The sequence below is a fragment of the Glycine soja genome, chromosome 13 (assembly GCF_004193775.1).
Source record: "Glycine soja cultivar W05 chromosome 13, ASM419377v2, whole genome shotgun sequence".
NCBI lineage: Eukaryota > Viridiplantae > Streptophyta > Magnoliopsida > Fabales > Fabaceae > Glycine > Glycine soja.
In genome coordinates, this window is record NC_041014.1 from 21,995,191 (window position 1) to 22,015,867 (window position 20,677).

Sequence of the window (20,677 nt, forward strand, 5' to 3'; positions counted from 1 at the left end):
TATTCTTTCTTTTGCTATTTCTTTTTGGAATTTCTCTTTCTGTTCGTGTTCACGCAAATCTAACAAAGCTTTACGTGTATTCAAACTTGGCTTTTGCCAAAAAGATAATGCAACGGAAATAACTGCTACCAAAATGGAAATTGACGATAATTCAATCAAATTTTCTAAAAACTGATGATTTAACGAGTACACAAAATTGAACAAAGACCAAGCATTATTGTTTTTCATATGACAGAAGCTAATTCGTTATTAAAAATGAAAAAAAAAAATGGAAGCGTAGAAAGGTGATGGAGGGAATCTCTTGGCTTGCAATATTTATTGTCTGCATCTTCATCCATTGAACATAAATCAGAAAACAATGCTATAAATAACTATTTTTCATTTTACTAGAACCATTTTCAAATTGACGAAATAATACAAAATCAGATTTGCATTGATCCAAATCGTTGAAAAATAAAGCACAATAACATGAAATGACATTAGTTGTGATACCACAATTACTGAAATGAGATTTACACTTAATTGATTCCACTCACTTTGGAATGAATTAACCAAGAAAAAAACATTTAACAAAAGGTCTCTAGCTACTTTAACTGGGTGAAAAGATAAATAGAAAAAAAATATAAATCCACTGTAATTTTATGACAGTTTAGATAAATAACTTAATTAAGTATTTATTATATAAACACTTATTATGTACTAGTTATTCCTATAATCAAAAAAGAAAGAGTAAAACTATTTTTATACAAGTTATTCTATAAAATTTATTGAAATAAATCGAACCGTTTTTGGATGTATTATAAATTATTTTCATAATTTCTTTCAAACACTTATAAAAATACTCACTAGTTATTTGATTAGATAAGTATGAATATACTCTTCCAAGCATACCCTTAACTTCTCTCCATTTGAAGAGTAATTAAGGATAAAAAAATTGTAATAATGAATATACTTCAATTTTATTTTATAACATTATAGAAGGATGGGAAAATATTTAATTTAATTATATATTTTCAAGTAAATATATATTTTGGGCTTCGAAAATAATTTGTATTGATTTAACTCTTAAAAGTTTACATATATATTGTTTAGTCTTCAAATCTATTTAATTCATGAGAAATTTGTCTTTATCTCTTAATCTCTAGCTAGATTGGCAATTTAGTTATTGAATTCGTCCATTTTATGATAAATTTAACTCTCAAACTTAGTTGAGTTTATCGTAAAAAGGATTAATTTTGTTATGAAAATTAATAAATTCATAGACAGAAGTAAATACAAATAAATCACTGGAGTGTATTGGTCAAATGAGACAGAATTATTTTAACTTAATCAATGATTTTAAAATTAAGTTATGAATATGTAGTTAAGTTAAATTTTAGAAGCAAATGTTTACCATTAATAGTAATCCTACAAGATTAAAGCAAAATTGTCTCAAAAAATATTTGCGGTATATATATAAAAAATTTATATACGCACAAACTTTTAAAAACTAAAGTAATGCATTTTAAGGATAAAATTATATATTCTTTTCTAAGTAAAATGTGTAATTTCTTGAATTTGAGGACAAGTTGTTTATGATATTAAATGCATATAAAAACTCTCTATTTATTATTAGTAATTAAATTTTTATAAATTTATACTTTGACCTACTTAAATTTAGAAAATTACTAATTACTCTCTAAATTGTGAATACAATTACTAAGGTTTGGTTTAACAGACTAACCCGGGACTAATTTAGTCAAACAAGGTCAAAATCACCATAAACTAAGCCCTAAGAGCAACTTTAAGCATTTGAACTCGGCAACCAACGGTGCCTAATAAACACTCTTCATTGCATTCGCATTAGATACTTTTCTCTTTAAGCACCCGTTGAAAGTGACTCTTATATGAAATAAGTTAATAAAATAATTTTTTGTGGACCTCATTAGAAGCACTCAAAGAAAGTTACTCTATTATGAAAATTAAGTGCTTAAAGATATTTGTATTGAAAAGAGTAAAAGTGAGTGATATATATATGTGGGTCCCATTAAGCACACCAAGTGAGTTACTGGGTTGGAAATGCTCTAACTCATCCTAATAACAAGCACAACTAAGTCCCCTAAATTCCAAGGGCAGCATGACTAGGATGGTAGGAAATTTCGTGCAATTTCCTGTCCTAATCATGGATAGGGCAGTGTATGTATGTGGAAGTGTTATGTGGCTGCCATTTGTTGGAGCAGAGGAGACATATTATAGCACCAATTCAGGTCCATTAGTGACCAAATTACAACCGAACCAAGTTGGTTGCATAAGAATCGAATATGCAATTCTTCGATTATGTAAAAATTAAAACGTACGCTAGAAATGTGCAACGAAAGTCATACACCAATTGGGGCAATAATAATGGGTTTCCACATAGCAAGTAATAACTACTTGGATATTCAGACAAACTCGCAGTTTAAATTAAATTACTAAGCCTATTAAACAAAGTTTAAGAGCGGAAGTACAACCAAAGAAACGAAAGGGGGGGGAGACAGGTTAGAGTGAGAAACATTACATAACAGTTTCCAAACGCAAACTAATTTCATCTACTACGACGGAGGACAAAATCTGATCAAAGGAGCTCAGCAACATTTGAAGGCAGCTCCTCAACTTGCACGTTGTAAAACTTCTGGATGTCAAACAGCATTTTCTCGTCATCCTTTGTGACAAAATTGATCGCAACACCTTTCCTTCCGAACCTCCCACTACGACCAATACGGTGGAGATAGTTCTCAGGCTGTGTAGGGAGATCAAAGTTTATAACTAGAGACACTTGTTGCACATCAATACCACGAGCCAAAAGATCAGTGGTTATCAAGACACGGGAAGACCCAGAACGGAATTCACGCATAATAATGTCCCTGGTATTCTGGTCCATGTCTCCGTGGGTTGCTGAGACTGTGTGGTCACGGCTTCTCATCTTGTCAGTCAACCAATCAACTTTCCTTCTGGTATTAACAAAAATGACACTCTGAGTGATAGCTAATGTCTCGTAAAGATCGCAGAGTGTGTCCAGCTTCCAATCCTCCCTCTCAACATTGACATAAAATTGCTTAATACCCTCCAAGGTGAGCTCATCACGCTTCACAAGGATCCTAACAGGTTTGTTCATAAACTTCCTAGTGATCTCAAGGGCCTCAGGAGGCATTGTAGCAGAGAAAACTCCCACTTGAATCTTAGATGGCAGCAGCTGAAATATATCGTAGATCTGATAACAATAAAGCCAAGGTTAGAGTATTTATACATAAATCAATTCTTTTAGCACTACAAACCCAATAGGCTCAGAAAAAATTCAATTCAAAGGCACTTGTGTTCATATTTTATTACATGTTACTACTATACAAGAAATTTCAGACAATAGAAACATGCATCTGAACCAAGTTGAAAATATAAATATTATAATGATAACATAAAGAAAGTACAACAGAGTTTATACACGAACGTTTACACATCAATTTAAAAAAATCCGTAGACAAGTGTAGGTATTACTTGTAAAAAACAACAAAAAAATTTAGTAATAATTAAAGTGAAAAGTACCTGATCCTTAAAACCTCGGGAAAGCATTTCATCAGCCTCATCCAATACAAACATCTTGATGTGATCTGGCAGAAGTGACTGTCTGCGCAGCATATCAAACACACGACCAGGGGTACCAACCACAACATGAACACCGCTAGATAGAATGCGTTGGTCTTCACGCACACTGGTACCTCCCACACAAGCATGAACCTTCACACCTAGATAATCTCCAAGTGCTCGCATAACCTTCTCAATCTGCTGAGCAAGCTCACGAGTTGGTGCTAAAACCAAGGCCTGGCATTGCGTCAAGCTATAGTCAAGTTGCTGCAGAATACCAGAGCAGAAAGTAGCCGTCTTCCCAGTTCCAGACTGAGCCTGCTGAATAACATCAAGTCCCTTGCAGAAGGGAACTATCCCCCTTTGCTGAATGGCAGATGGCTTCTCAAAACCTAAAGCACAATTAATTCTAGTTTAAGGATTGGAACATACCACAAAGCAGAAACCGTAGCTCGACAATAAAAACACCATGGTTTATTAAAATAATACAGCATAGTAAGACTAACCCCTTGTCTAGTGTTATGTTGATACCAAGATTGAGTAAACCACCAATTTGATCCTTAAAGTATTACCTTCTCTCTTAAATGTTCTTAAAGTAAGGCAAAAAACCAACGTAGTCCCATAAATATTAGAAATCATGCTAAGTAGTCCCATAAATATTAGAAATCATGCTAAGTAGTCCCTTAAATATTAAAAAAAAATCCTTCAAATTAGTACCTGAACTTTAATGATACAACTTGGGAACTAAACTGATAGATATTCAATACATCAGGGATAACAATAAATAATTTTATTGCGTTAGAGACTGTTCAATAATTTGAGGACAAAATTGGTGGTTTATTCATTAAAAAACAATGAAACACCAATGGCAATCCATAGGAAGAATATTTAAAATACCATATGCGTAAATTCCCCTGAGAAGATTTTCCTGCAAACCCATAGCGTCAAAACTATCATAAACCTCGTCATAGGATGTGAAGAAGTCCTGTCCATCAGATGAAAGTCTGAAAGGGAAAAAAAAGAAGATAAGGCCATTAATTAAAATTTAACAGATAACATTAACATCATCCTGTTGCAATCATATTCGACACAAAACAAGAACGTTTCAGTAATAATAAAACCAGATTGCTCAGAAGAAAGATAAAAACAAAAACAAAAAATCTTACAAGTCACTCATTTTAGAATCATATTGACGAGCATCGAACTGTGATCCCTCAGGTGCAAGTCCAGCCATGACTGCAAAACGAGCATAATAAATTGTTAAGCCGTGCAATCCATCGACAAAATCGGCACGAGTAAAATTGTGGTTTCTAACTGTAAAATCGAAGAGCAAAACACAAACTATATGGTACCCAACAAAATAAAACGCAGTTTAAGAACAATAAACAGCGCACAGAAAAAGAAAAACATGAAAGTATTGTGTTGTGAGAGAAAACAAGAGAGAGAGAAGAAGGACCTTGAGTTGAGATGATGAGTTAGGATTTCCCGAACTCCTCGGATCTACGCCGCGGAGTCTGAGAAAAGATAACGAAGAGCGTTTCGCTGGTGCCGAACTTAGAGAGGGAAGTGAGTGTATGAAGAGATAAATAAAAACCAGGGTTACTACCAGACTCTATTCTTTTCTGTGCTTCCTATTTTGCCCCTCTGTACCCGGTCTACGCCCACGGTCAAACTCCCGCGAAACATTTGATCCTACCTTTCCATTGGGTTTCTGGTCCAATCATATACACAGCACCGGATGGGCCTTCATTTTCACACCTCACACTTTAATTTTCCCACTCCTAACTTTGATTTCTTTTTTGTTATGAACTTAACACACTGGCTGGATTTGTCAAGTTATAATAAAAAAATGGAAACAAGTTTTAATTATATTAAAAAAAATTATTATGTAAACTTGTTTGTGAACGAGTTTGTTGCATTTGTCACTCTGAACTATGAACATGATAAAAAAAATTTAAACATGCTTGTAAGGTGCTCTAGAAGCTGTGAGAACCTGACTACCCTCTTGTTTGGAATGGGTTGGAGTTGGCCTCTTTTTCGTCCTTGGCTGAGTGTGCAAAATCAATGGACTTGTGAAGGGCTGTTAAGGGAATGCCATGGCAGATGGTTGGGTGGTTTCAGCAAACGTATTGGTAGGTCAAATGCGTTTATAGCGGAGTTGTGGGAGGTGTTGAGGGGCATGCAAATGGCTCAAGATAAAGGGTGTGTAAACTGATTATTCAAGTGGATTCCCTGTCAGTTGTCAATGCTATTAGAGGGGAGAGGATTGGTTGTGCCTCAGGATGGAGGTTAGTGCAAAATATAAGAGCTATCAAACAGAAATTTTCCCATTTCAATATTCATCATGTTTATTGGGAGGCTAATTCTTGTGCAGATGAGCTAGCTGAGTATGCGTGTAGCATGGAGGGAGATCTGGTGATTTTTGAGCAGCAACCTTTGTTTCTTAGTTCTCTACTGCGAGCTGATGTTATGGGAGTTCAAACTCCCCGTTTAATTTCTGTTTATTTTTCCCTTTGGGCCTTAGGGCCCCGTCGTTTAATTTCTGTTTATTTTCACATTTTCTTTCATATAATTTTAGAAAACAAAATACTATAATAATAATAATGTGAAATTTTGTACTCATTACTAAAACCAAGTGAAATAATTCCTTAGAACAGCAATGTTATATACTTATAGTTCGAATCAATTGCAAAAATACTTTGGGAAAACATTTGCTGAATGTTAAATTAGAAATTTAAAGTTAAAACCTTTCACAGAAATCAAAAAGCAGTTGGAGGTTATAAAGTTTTTCCTGCCACTAGGAATTCATACATAGTAGCATTTTTCCTACTTGGAAAGACAAATCAAACACTATTGTACTTTTACCTTCATGATACACTCATTTTGACGATATGAACTTCAGAAACATACAAATGATGCAGCTGAGGAGTCTTTGTATTTTGGTAAATAAGCTGAGTGGCATATGTAGAGAAGAATGGAATCCAGAGTACAGACAGGCCATGTGTTGCTCATTCAGCATAAGGGCTTTAGATGTTAACACTTAACACAGGAAGCAAAAACTTCCGAAGTGATCCAAGCTTTTCCTACTTTAATATTTCAGCCACCACTCCCATTTTTATTTTTTTTTTAAAAAACCTCGCACTAGAAGCCTAAATACAGTCCTAGAAAAAATAATATCTTTTTTATTTTCAGGCAATTCACATAATTATAAGATATCCACAATTCACTCAATCAAATTTCAAACTTAATTTTGGAAGAGCTTGCAATTCTGTACTAAATCCCAAAGCTTGTCATTCGTTGACTTCGAAATTGTTTTGGGTGGCCTTGAGGTATCAAAATTGTCAAACTATATGAGATCTTCGCTTAGACACACTGGCAACGAAATGTGCACATGTGGCTGCCAAATTGTGAGATAACATCAACAAGACATCCATAACCTCCAACTGCCATAACCTGAAATGAATAACGCGGTAATGCCCCCAATATATCAAATAAAGCAGAGCAACAAGGAGTCCATCCGCATCTTTGAGCTGATCTAAACCCAAAAGGTACTAAAAGCAACTAAATAGCAATGATTTTGAATCAGAACATACCCCTGCAGGATGTAAGGAGATAGAAAAAGATGACGAAGGAGCACACTGTATTTGTGAAAGGATAGTGCCATTCATGTCAAAGCGATTGAGTAGAGGATCTGTACCAACTGTCAAAATCTGAGTAAAATACAAACAATTAACAAAAATTATGAGAGCTAAAATTATAGTGAGAACTATTGATATCATAAGAACAAATGAGTCACTCAATATTCAGAAGAGAACAAGTGAACAACAATTTCCATGTGATAGATACTGAATGATAATTGCATTACTTACATTTGAAAGGAGAAAAATATGCAGGCAATTTTGCACCAGAAAAATCTAGGAGCTAAGCTAACAAACAAAAATATAAGGACAGACCCTAGGTGCTGAACTGTGAATCTAAAGCACTGTATTCTTTTTACCAGAGTGGATACTTCATCTTTTTACCAGAGCATATATTTTTGCATTTAGAAGATTACAAATGACCTAATCAATTTTGACAGTGTCACCATACCAGTCCATCAGATACATATCACCAATATCAAATATTATTAGAAAGTTAATATTACTAGTGACATTTGAAACAACTGAAGAAAAAATAGAGAGATAACTGACTCACTTGATTATTGTCAAATGACATGTCTTGTACACAAGCACGAGTTGGAATCTTTGATACGCATTCTGAAGCAGGAAGGTTCCAAAGTGATATATTACGTCCACTACTGCAAGCCTGAATAAAAGTGACAATAGTCCCTTAACTATTATAAAACCAACCAACAATTCAATAACATATACACCATAATTTCCCATGCATGTGTTCATTTTACCAGTTTGCCTACAGAGAAAGGACTACCTTAAAATGTGAAGATTATTCTTGCAAGAAACATGTGTTTTTTATAGATGAAATAAAAAAATTATTAGCAAAAATAGCTTTATCACATAATGCTTATAATTGCACAGGACAAGAAAATAAATCATAATTAGATATAACAATGTTTTAAATCCCAGTTAGCGGCTGACCCCAAAAACACTAAAGCAGGATGACTGCTATTCTAATTTTTTTTTCATATTTATGTATATTTTATTTAATTATTATATTTTATATATTTGTCTCTATTATATTGCATTATACAATGTATATTTGCAACTCTAAACTAGGGAAGATCAGCAGAACAAAGGGGAAACAAGGGCAAAAGTCACAGAACAGGGAAGCTAAAAAACAGCAAAACGGGCTGCACACTCCGCCAGAGATGGTCAGAAGTGGTGTGACGGAGAGACAAGCAAGAGAAGGGTCAAATGGCAGAGATAGGTGACACGTTTTTGGAGAGCATTTTCAGTAAAACAGAATAGCAGCGCTGTCCCTGCCACTACAGCCACGACATTGAACTGTGCCGTTATGGAGGCCCCGGTTGCGGCCAGGGCCCACTCCACCATGGTGCTATAGCACACTATTCTCAATCCTGAGAAATATCAGTTATCCAAGTTTTAATAGTTAATGAACCATATATCAATAACAAGGCATTGCATGCGTAATTTATTTTGGTTTCCAAAGAACAAAACATTGTCTAATATCTGTTCTCATAACATCACATCAACTGCATCTGTAGTTATGCCCAGAAGCGATCAACATTTTGTCTGAACATTTGTATTTCTTTTACCAAATTAGGATGTGTAAAGCGAAAACATGAAGGGAAGTGGCAAGGAAATTATAAAATAAGATTTATGCTCTTACCAACCAGCTCTCACTTGCATCTAAAGCAACACAACCAACCCATGAAGCAGATCCCTTTAATTTCAAATCTCTTGCTGGATCAATCACTTGCGTACACTTTCCACTTTTGCAATCTAGTAAATATGGTAAATAAGCCTAGAAAACGTAAGTACCCAATAAATCTATACCAATATATTTCAATAACCAATTAATTTACATTAAAAAAAGTAATATGATTAATGTAGTTTGTTCAACTTTAGTAACTTGAGCTGAAAAATGAATAATACCCCAAATTCGTGTTGTCCCATCCTCCGAACCTGTTATGATCTAAACATTGATCAGAAAGAATCAACAGTTAAAAACCTAGAAATAATGTGGAACGACAACAAGATCACTAAGCAAAAGAGAAATAGCAACAGAGAAGATACTTTAACAGTCAGGATTTTAAAATACTAACCCACATATTCTCTAGCACAAGAACAGTAATGGAACTTTAAATTCTATTACTAGTTTAAAATTTTAACATTTTGTGTAGAAACTATAAATTATTTCTGCAGAAAAGATCTCTAGTTGCTTCAACAGTATACATCTCTCCTTTTTCTCATCTCCCCCTTCAATACCTTTTTATATGGTACATATAACTATTGCCCTGTCTATGTCTTGTATATGTTCCAAAAAGTATTAAATATAACTTTACGACTAATAAAGACATCATATATAGTGCAAAAATAAAAAACCAAATAAATTTATTTTAAATAATAAAACTCCAGGTAATCTCTCCACTCTCCTTATTTTATAATAATATCATTATCTCCACTAGGACCACTATGTCTTGTAAAAGCTTGTAAAATGCTCCCCTTTATTTAATAAAGTTCAGACCAATGTCTAAACAAGATGCAAACTCCATTCTCCACCTTTGGGTTTATTTCTCAGTTAATAATTATCATCAAGTTCAAATGATAATAAGGTCAAGAATCAAGACCTGATTTGATGAGTTGCGAGCAACTATACAATGCAAATAGTCCATGTGCCCCTTGAATACCATTTTCACTTTACCAGTTTCCTAGAAACATTAACACAAGTTAGTCCAGTATCAACACAAATATAGTTATAAATCAAGTTATCCAAGAATTATATTCACCTTCCGTGAATACATAATTACATACCACATCCCAACAATATGCACAAGAATCACCAGATGCGGCAAAAACAGATCCCCCCTACAATTAAACAAAAAAATATCGACACAAACTGAATCTTGAAATAACAAACAAATTATTGTGACAAACACTCAAAAACAATTGCAAACCTGAGTATTGACAGCAATAGCATTATTCTCTGGGACGGGTGAAAGTGCACCCCAAGGACCTCTGAAAGACAATAGTGAGTGGACATATAGAGGACAATCAGAACCAAAAACAGAGGTACAAAGGAACTGCTGATAGCCCGATGCTAAATTATAATAAGGTACAAATTTTCTACACATGCCCTGATTGTGAGAAGAATCTTTTCTGACAGGTTCCAACTCAGGCAAATACCATAAAGATTAACTATGACAATTGTAAAAGCAAATCAGATAAAGAAGAATTTTAAATATCCAAGATTATTTCCAAATCATTTTAAATGATTTTTTAGTGCAATAGACAATAATGCCAAATGTTGAAATCTACAATAGTATATTCAGAGAATATACATGAAACATGAGCCAAACAACAGTGAAATCAAGAAGCATAAAGCATCCTGTAGATCTGCAGTGCTTATAGCAAACAAGCTGAAACATGCATCAATTCTACAACATCATGGAGGGTTGGAAGTGGGGACAAGTTTAAATTTTGGGAGGATAGATGGATGGGTGATGAGGACATGCTACCAACACATGGGGGCCTTCAAAGATGCGGGGTGGGAATGGGATTTTAGGTGGAGAAGACCATTGTTTGATAATGAAATAGAGATGGCGGTTTCATTCTTATCGGAGGTTGCACGTCACCCAATTCAGCCGCACAGGTGATAAATGGGTGTGGAAGGCAGATCCGAGTGGGGAATACACGTCAAAATCTGCTTATTTTGTGTTGAGGGGGGAAATAGCTGAACACCAACAGGATGGAGCATTCAAGGAGCTATGGAAGCTTAAGCTGCCGCCTAAGTTTGTTATATTTGCGTGGAGGCTAATTAGAGATAGACTTTCAACTAGAGCAAATTTGCGGACTCAACAGATTCAGGTTGAAGATGCAACTTGCCCATTCTGCAGCGAGGTGGAGGAAAGCGCAGGTCACTTATTTTTTCACTGTCACAAGATAATTCCAGTATGGTGGGAATCCTTGTCTTGGGTAGATCTGTCCGGGGCCTTCCCAAATCACCCAAGGCAACATTTCCTCCAACACATACATGGGGTGACAGAGGGAATGAGATCTACCAGATGGAAATGGTGGTGGTTGGCGCTGACTTGGACCATTTGGAAGCAAAGAAATGACATTATCTTCTCCAATGGTTCACTAAATGCCAACAGAATCCCAGATGATGCACTTTTCACATTATGGACGTGGCTTACAAACTTGGAAAAGGATTTCAACACTCACTATAACTACTGGTCTTCCAATGTTAGAGCAGGGCTTCTCAATAGAGTAGGATAGATTATTACAGCATTTTCTAGTACTAAGGATTTCTGTAATATTCTATATATAGTTCATATCTTTGGTCTAATGCATTGTTATGGGGCCAAATTTGAACTGTAATATGTATTACTAGTACCCCTGGTACTCAATTAATATATCATATTATTTTTGCTGAGCAAAAAAAAAAAGCATCAATTCTTTAAAAACTCACTTGTGTTGAGGATTCACCACATCAAGTACAGGCTTGATATCATTTCCTGAAATATTAAGGGATGACATACATAACACATAGAAATCATTAATTCAACAGTAAAAATAAGAAAATAAGTGGCGTAGAAGTAAGTGAAGGACTGAAGGGGAATGACACAACTCCCAATCAAATCAAATGCATGATAAGGGAGAGGTATTGTAGAGGATAAAGAACAATATCATATTGAGCTTTAGCCAACCAAAGAAATTTAGCAGAACCATAAATTTGCCGCATCACATCAATCATTTTGATGTTTCTCATTTAGAATTCTAAATTCTTAAAGAAAATGAAAATGATAGATGGAACTGTTAGAGTATTAGGATTCTCACTGACATATCCTTTTATGGGTCTTATCATGAAGTGTTATTGATCTGTGTTTTGTACTAGTTTTACAATACTAGTACTTAACCTATATGTTAAAAATAAAATAAAATAAAGTAATAGATTAGTGTATTATATCATATATATACATCAAAGCTTTTTCTAATATCATTTGAGTTGTGTTTCTCTCTTCTGTATTTTCCATAATTCCATCTTTACCCTAAAATTTCAAGTGGAAAAAATCTCAATTCTTATTAACACTTTGCAGTTTTTTGATATAAAATATGTAAAAGAGCAATCAAACAAATCAATCAGATTTAGTTTTATCATGCTTTACAAAGGAACAAATCCAAGGGGCACTTTCAATATAAAAAAGAAACACTTGCAAGTAAAAATAAAACACTAAGATTCATAGATTCAGAAACAAAATAATTGAGGAAAAACAAAGAAAACAATGATGAAAGTTGCTTCAGAGACGAAAAAGATAAAAATGGATGCACTAATGCTCAGGCTAATTTAATATTCGATTTCAACAGTAGTGCGTGTTTGGCTCAGTTTATTTTGAGGAAATATTTGCTTATTTTTACCAGCTTTTGCAAAAATAAATAATTTCCCAAAAATTAATCATTCCCAAACAAGCAATATCACCTTGGGAAGAAACAGAATAATTTGAGCTTGAAAATTCCTTCCATCTCCATCCTCGAATCTGACCATCATCACCACAGCTGCAAGATAAAACTGCTGTCAGGAGTTGTGCCAAATGGTTAATATGTTTCATTCTTGCATCTAGTCATGAAAAATCATTTCAGCGTGCATATGAATTATATTAAAAAGAACTATAACGTCTGCCAACACATAACTCCCTAAACAAAACCCTTATAAAGCATCTAGCAGGTTCACAACTAGCTCATCATGCAATTAATTAATTCCTTCAAGACCATGATAGTAAATGCAAATACACATTAAAAGGCACAAATGCATAACATAGGACTAGGAGGGCATGATGGGGGAAAAAACTTCAAGAGCATCTTCAATAGTGAACTTGTTATTTGGTTCTCATTTTAAAATTTAAATGGCTGAAAAGAAATTTTTCTAAGTAGAAAATAAGAAACAATAGAAGCATTCATGCAGCTAGCACAAATCATGCTCTTATAGCCCTACATTTGAGTCTGCCTCTTCATGCATAAACTACACACACGCGGAAAAAGTATCCTAACGCGGTACATCGTGAGAAGACAGTAAGACGAGACAAACAGAGGTATCAGTATTCAGTAGTAATTTGAACCTCAGCAACAGAGCATCTTCGCCGTCACCATAAAACTTGACATCGTAAGCAGGTCCAGCGTGCGCTTGAACGAAGCAATTTGGTTCAGCCAATAACCTAAACCAGTAGCATTGCACACGAAACACGGTTAAGCCCTAAGACCAATAAATAATTGATTAAGCATAAATTCTGTGAAGGCAGACGTACTCATCTGTATCGGCATTGACAAAACCGAATGGCTGCAACAAATAAGAAATGCAAAAACAACGAAATAAGAAAAGCTAGTTTCACCATCAAAATTGGAAAGAAATAAACTGCTAACGGCGCGTGAAGTGAAATGATAGTTGAAAGCAAACAAAATTGGTTGGGTATGCACTTGAATTGAACTAAAAAAAAAGAAAGAAAGAAGGAATTGAGACGATGAGAACATTTTTGAGCTTAGAGGCGGCGACGGAGGAAGAGATGGAGTAGGATGCGACGGAACCGTCGCTAGAGGCGACAAGGAGAGTGTCGAGGTTAGAGGTGTAGGGTGGGGCCCAAGCGGTTCGGAAAACGGTTCGGGTTTGGATTTCCCTCTCCCTGACTACGGTTTCTCTGTATGCGTCTTCGTCCCAGTTCGTGGCGTCGCCGCACATTGTTACTCGCCGCTCGCTTTTTCAGCAAAGAAGTGCAGTCAAAGACGTCGTTTTAAAGAGGATGATGACCCTTGGATTCGGGCCGCGACCGGGATAAACTGGTTGACCCCGCCTCTTTTTACAATTTTCCAAGTGAATATTTCTCATCACAATTGTTATTTCCAATCCCTGTTGTACTTTTGCTCTACTAATTATTGCAATTGTGATATTGAGTCCTTAGTTTCCAATTGCACAAAAATTGAGCTTTTTTACCAAACTGAAAATATTCACCAATTCATCCTCAATTCCCTTCTCTCACCTCCCTTGGATTTAACTGCTACCAAACAAACCACTAAACAAAAACGTTTATTTTCATCTCTCTTTTTTTTACCTGTTTTCTTTCCCTTTTCCTATTTTAATTCACCCTACTTTCACCTCCCTCGGATTTAACTGCCACCATTAAACAAAACATTTTCATTTTATTTCTTTTTTTACTATTTTCATTCACCTGTTATTTATCTCTTTTCTATCACTATCAAAGGTCCAAAGTTATCTTCTTTTTATGGAAAGGTCCAAATCCAAAGGTATCTTAGTGGCTTATGTTATTATCCATTTTAATATATATTTATTACAATAATCTGAATAGAATAAGCTGGTCCCCGTAGAACAACAAGGGAAATACCTCAGACTATCCTATTTATATTTTGTCTTTTGCTGGGTTAGGTTCTCACATCCACAATGTGGGACCTGAAAAGCACATTCAACCTACAAATTCCATTTCGAGAAACATAACATAACAACCACCATCTCAATTACCTAATATAACTGGAAGATGTCCAATATTCTGCTTATTTAATGTCTTGCAAAGCCAATTTCATATTACTAAGAATTTATCACTCTGCAGTTCTTCCTAATCTCTCCATTAGTCCCAGTCTTAATATTGATATTCCCCATCTTGATCATAGAGTTGGCAAAGTCCCCAAAGAAGAGTCCACTATCGTTGCTATAGCTCTGGACTAAAGATTTAGTAGTTGAATTAGCTTCATCACTAGAAAATAGAATCTGGTCAGAACTGAGAAGGCCCATTCCACTGAGCAAGTTCTTGAAGTAGTGACTGTCAAATAGATCCGAGGAATTCCGATCAAGGACTGTTGTAACGTTTCCATCTCCATTTTGAGGACACAAACTTTGCAGGTCAGAGAGCATGTCTGTGTCTAGAGTACTGTCTGGTGCACCTGTTCCTGAGAAGTTGAATAATCTATTGCCAAACAGTGTACACCTTGCTCGGCCAATAGTATGGGCACCTTCACAAATAATTGGATTAGTAAATGTTAGTTACCATATATATAAATATATATTGAAGCAATTAAGCTAACAAATTAAGAAAAAAACTTAGATACAGTTTCTTAAGAGTTGTTGGTGTAATTCTCTAATCAGTATTGAAGTTCCATGTTGACAATCTATGTAAATCTTTAATGCATACCTTCATTACACAGATTACTAAGATGAAACTTCAATTTTAATTGAAGAACAACACCAGCAACACCTGAGAAACTGTATCTAAGCTTTTTACTTAGATACAGTTCCCTCTGGGTGCTGCTCTCCAATCCGAACTGAAGTTTTACTTTCATAATCTGCACAATCCTTTAATGCATACCTTTATTATATAGATTACTAAGGTGAAACTTCAACTCTAATTGGAGAACAACACCTAAAAAACTATATATAATTTTCTTGATTAATTGTTTACGAGCTAGCTAGCTTGAATAGATTGTGAAGTTCTATATATGTTACCTGATAAAGAAACAACATCTGTGAGATTAAGGCCCATATTAGTAAACTTTGAAATGATGGTATCTAATGGATCAAATGGCGAAGGAAGCGCCTCATTTGCTAGTGTTCCGTTTGAGGCTGTTCCATCTCTTCGTCCTAGCAGAACCTTCCAAGAAGGACCACCACTCTACGAAACATTGTGACTTTATGAGTGATATATGTAATTATGCTAAACCCAAATTGGTTGTCTAAGAAGAAGTACATAAAAAATATGACAGATCTAGTTAACCACTTCTACAACTTGTTTGGGTAAGTTATATTTCATTCACGTGCATGTTCCTCGACTTGAAAACGAAATAAGTAAAATTAATATAGAGAATAATGGGATTTGAATAGAATTACTAGGAAAACAGAATCTCTGGCAGCGATGGCTAATATATCAGCACAGGAGACAACCCCACTACATGCACTCTCCACTGAACTTTTGATTGTATCTACCACTTCATATCCTCTAGCAGAGTTCAGGTTAGGAGCAGCAGATTTCTCTCCATCATCACCACCATCTAGTAGTATTGATCCATCACAACCCTGATGATGTTCGACCAAAAACAAATTGATATAAATGAAAATTAGGTGTATCAGATTATAATTATACCATGATGGAAGGAAGAATAAGCATTTCAGTTTCAGTGACTACTCCATGTTTTATATGAGAGTGGAACTTAAGATCTCTGCCCCACCCTATACCTTAATCGCTTGAGTTATGCTCTAACTTATTGATTCTGTGTCACATAATTAATGGGAAATATGGAATACCTAGTAACAGTATTTCGATATAACACGATAATTTCTCTTTGGATAATTTTAAAAAAAAATTCTTTAGTGCAGTTTACTGACAACTTTGTGTTGATACAAGAACTCATAATCTATCTAAGCATGCAATTTACTACCCTTTAATTGCACCAATAAAATATTTTTAGTACAAATCAAAGTTTCAAATTGTGTTTGCGCGTGATTGCAGAGACCAATAAAAATTTAATATTGTGGACAATTGCATGCAAATGCAGCTGATGCAATGTGCCCTTAATATAGCAACCACTTGTTGACTACAATTTAAAACTTTGAATAAATTGCAATCCTTTACTACCAATATTATTTGGGACTTTGAGGTTAGATATGTGTTAGTAACATATTCTCCAACACATTTTCTATCATTCGTTAAAGTTGATTAGAAACTATAAAATCATTAGTATGACTCATTAAATATGAAGTCGGACTCAATAAATTATGGGATTTCCAATATCAGTTAATAATAAAGACTTAGTTTTAAAAAGTGTATCAGAGATAGTATGTTGTTAACATTTTCTGTAGGTTACAAGGATAAGAATGATAACAATATCCCTAACAATTTGACTGATCATGAAGTGTGCATATAACAAAACAACCATTAAACTTACATTCACAAAACAATCATGAAAGTGAAGGCGAAGCAAAGAAGCAGCCATTCGAATCTCATTCATTAGAGCTTTTTGAACCTCTCTCCTTACTATTTTGGAAACGTTAGGACATGATGATTTATAAAAGTCTGTTGTCAGTTGGGACCTTACTGCCAAAAGCAACAGGAACATATTCATTAGACAAAAGTGATAACCGCTCGAACTAAATGGCCGCTTCATTGTTATTTACTGTGCAAGGTCTAACTAATAACTATAAGACCAAAGGAAGGATGCAAATTATAAAAAGAGGCCAGACAACTATGAATGTGGAAACGTATATGCTTAATTTATAGACAATGATACCAGAGATGTCACATTTATATATTCACATAAAAACACCACACCACTTGTGACTTAATTTGCTGCTCAGTGGCCTCGTGTTTGACTGAATTCAACATTTGTGTGCTTAATATATCCTTTAGGCTGTTTAATATTATAATTTGATTTGCATACATAATTAAATCAATCTTCCAAATTTATAAACACCTATTCTCTTTAGAATTATGTACATAAGTGATCCAGAATGACAACCTTCAAATTAGTAGTATATTATCAACCTCACGTCACATGCTAGTGTGATGTTACGCTGGCATGCATGATGCAATAGTCATCAAATTCTATGTAATGGCCAGGTTTCAACTTCGAGTTCATGAATTAAGACGCACCAAAATATATAATATAAACCTCCAACTTGCCAGATTTTCCAGTTTTTCACGCGTTCTGTATTTTAATAACCCAAACTTGATTAATATGTGGACTCATGCATGGGGTGCCTCTTCCATTAACTAAGTTTACTTTGATAACTTAATAGCACAGTCCATTCAGAGTTCTTCTTGATGGACTGGCTGTGGATATGACGATTAGATTCATTAATTCCTCGAGACATAGCTGTGCATGTGAGAAACTTTATGCTGAAAATTTGTCTTTATTATCAATATTCAATATGATGTTCATTTTTTTTTCTTTTTCTGTTAGCCATTCCCTCCCTATTTGACACACCACCACTTACAGAAGGAGAAGATCACTTCTCTACAACTATCTTCAGGTTAATTAATTGACAGCTTTTTAAGACAGATAGGAAATCCATTACAACGGATATGTATTTTATATAATAATTATGTAATGTACGCCAGAATGTGCATCCTACTTGTAATGTATTAACATTTAATAGTATATATCCATTTCTTATACAATGAAATTATTTATTAATATGATTATATTGCATCACATGATTAACATAGCAAATACAATTTGTGTTTTTTAACAAATTAAATTTTTGTTAGACAAAAACTATATCAATGCAGCTGCCTAATTATTAACATTTTTTTGTTAATGACACCTTTTTTTTAATTATAGTGGGCGTGCTTGTGCTTGTAAAGTAATGCAGGACATTGTTCATCCTAATTGAATCAGATGGCCTCAAAAAGGATGAGATCGGCATGTATCTGAAACTGTCTGTAACAATAATCAGAAGGCTATGGTTGAAAAATAACATTTTTACGCCAAACTTTTCAACCAGTCTTTGTTACTAAACTGCTGTATTTTCTTTTTTATTGTTTGACAGTACTCCACGTAACCATGAAGAATTAATTAGATCCTACAAACCACAATATATATATCCACCAATAACAATATTAAAAAGGTCCTCCTAACAATATCAAAAAGGTCGAAGTTGATATGCACGTATATTTCTTTATAACAGACAGTGCTTTGGGTTGTCTTTATTCTCTGGTTTCAATAGGATCCTAGTTTAATTACAATATTGCTCAAAATTTGACAAGTTTCATCAACATACCACACTTTCAAATTGAGTATGTTTATTCGATGATATTGAACCTTTAGGTTGGGCTCATATAAAAATTTATTTTGAGCACAATATTGCAGCCGCCAGCACTAAGCAGCAGATTGCAACGGAATAATTGGTAAAAATGAAGCCATCGCCACATGGGATTGGGGGGTGGCTTACTACAAATAACAATAAGTAATTTTAATTAATTTGACACTGCATGTATTCCCTTTTCTCACGCCCTGGTTTACACCATATCTGGACTCAAATGGACGAGTTTGTCCCATAAAGTTATCAAAAATATGATTTCACATCCTCGAGAATTTATATTTAGCTAGGGTGAGAGAAATACAAATGTGTCTGTGTGAAATAAAACTTTAAAGAGAACTCCTTCAAACTCTTATTTAGGCTCTTCCTATTTACACCTCCATTTTCCCTAAGTACACCCATTTATCCCCTTTCTACAATTATATCTTGTTTCTTAAAGAAGCACGTCCCTTTTGCTTTCTAAAAATGTATTTCTAGAATTATATATATATCTATTCTAGAAATGTATCTTCAGAACTATGATTCATAGTTCCAGAGATATACTTATGAAATAAACATATATTTTTCAATAAAATATCACTTAAGAATTAAGATGGTTGATAAGAAATTAAAAAAATGATAAAAGTTTATCTAATATTTATGTTTGTTAGTCTTATTTTCAACCTATCATTAGTGTTCTTTAAATTCTATCTAAAATCTTATTTTTATTGTCCTTTAAACCCTAATCTGTATCAGTTATATGAAAGGACAAAATAGGAATTATGCAAGTTATGCTGGGTGTACCAGCAATTTGCATGGTGTGTGTAGCAACACCCATTACATACACAAAAATGCCATTTCCTTCGCCCCACTGAGACAACTCAAACATAAATTAATAAGGAAACTGTCAATTGCTACAGACAAAAATTCATATATTCCTCTACACAGACAAATACCTCTGGCATTTTTCCTTGTCCTTTGTTATTTTCATGTTTGAACACGCACTGAATTTGACAAATGCAATTGGAATCGAAACTGACAGCTCCATGCATAAGCCCTGGGTAATTAGTGGCTATTCTTAATTACTAGGTCTTGATTTGTAGAATAAATAGTGCTTGGTAAACTTAAATCGTTGCTTTAAACCTTTTTTTTAAGCAAATAGAATGGCCTTCCTTGAGCATCACGTACAATAAATTATTTGTTAGTTTAGCACTCAACAGGGAACGTCTCATTGGCAGATCGACACGTCTAAAATCTCTGTACACATTAGTTTGTGCAAATTTCCTTATGAAATAATAACATTTAATGATTCTTGCCTCAGTTGTGTTTGTTTAATTGATGAACGAATATATACTTTATGCATAATAAGCCACTTATGCCAATATAGATTTTTTTGTATGTGCACAACAAAACATCCCTTTCTTACAATGCTGTGCATTTGATTTTCTAAGTTTCAAGTGGCTTAATTTTCCTACTTGAAGGATAAATTATGTTTTCACTAGATAGATATCGGTCCCCTTCTTTATTCCTTCCTTATTAAAATTTACTTGATAAGGATGGCCACGTAAAATTAGCATTGATATCCTCAACCTTTATTTATCAATAAGCTTCCATCAGCGTGTAAAGGCTTGTAATGTTAACCACATGTCAG

At 34.4% G+C, this 20,677-nt stretch overlaps 2 protein-coding genes across 2 annotated transcripts; both read right to left on the reverse strand.

Annotated features, from left to right (window-relative positions):
* Positions 1-2,346: 2,346 nt before the first annotated feature.
* On the reverse strand, positions 2,347-14,115 carry LOC114381704 (eukaryotic initiation factor 4A-15-like). The gene is made up of 18 exons (XM_028340931.1): positions 13,759-14,115; positions 13,538-13,569; positions 13,352-13,447; positions 12,715-12,791; positions 11,707-11,752; positions 10,193-10,253; positions 10,050-10,103; positions 9,866-9,946; positions 9,171-9,210; positions 8,905-9,017; positions 7,792-7,902; positions 7,191-7,307; positions 6,967-7,050; positions 5,248-5,308; positions 4,764-4,833; positions 4,495-4,601; positions 3,559-3,989; positions 2,347-3,229 (listed from the first exon to the last, which is right to left on the reverse strand). Exons 1-18 carry the CDS (start codon positions 13,963-13,965, stop codon positions 2,594-2,596), a joined length of 2,424 nt encoding a protein of 807 aa, XP_028196732.1. The 5' UTR covers positions 13,966-14,115; the 3' UTR covers positions 2,347-2,593.
* A 406-nt stretch (positions 14,116-14,521) lies between these two features.
* On the reverse strand, positions 14,522-17,488 carry LOC114382453 (peroxidase N-like). Its single transcript, XM_028341881.1, has 4 exons — positions 17,175-17,488; positions 16,120-16,305; positions 15,739-15,904; positions 14,522-15,248 (listed from the first exon to the last, which is right to left on the reverse strand). Exons 1-4 carry the CDS (start codon positions 17,391-17,393, stop codon positions 14,827-14,829), a joined length of 993 nt encoding a protein of 330 aa, XP_028197682.1. The 5' UTR covers positions 17,394-17,488; the 3' UTR covers positions 14,522-14,826.
* Positions 17,489-20,677: the final 3,189 nt, after the last annotated feature.

What these genes read in the sequence shown, in the direction of transcription:
- LOC114381704 (XM_028340931.1), bottom strand. Translation starts at nt 13,965, where the DNA reads ATGTGCGGCGACGCCACGAACTGGGACGAAGACGCATACAGAGAAACC. An exon ending in TTATTCTGTTTCTTCCCAAG is followed by an intron (nt 11,753 to 12,714) that starts GTGATATTGCTT and finishes TTAATATTTCAG; the next exon opens with GAAATGATATCAAGCCTGTA. An exon ending in TGTCATTTGACAATAATCAA is followed by an intron (nt 7,308 to 7,791) that starts GTGAGTCAGTTA and finishes TATTTTACTCAG; the next exon opens with ATTTTGACAGTTGGTACAGA.
- LOC114382453 (XM_028341881.1), bottom strand. Translation starts at nt 17,393, where the DNA reads ATGAAGCGGCCATTTAGTTCGAGCGGTTATCACTTTTGTCTAATGAAT. An exon ending in TTCATGATTGTTTTGTGAAT is followed by an intron (nt 16,306 to 17,174) that starts GTAAGTTTAATG and finishes GAACATCATCAG; the next exon opens with GGTTGTGATGGATCAATACT. An exon ending in AGATGTTGTTTCTTTATCAG is followed by an intron (nt 15,249 to 15,738) that starts GTAACATATATA and finishes TTATTTGTGAAG; the next exon opens with GTGCCCATACTATTGGCCGA.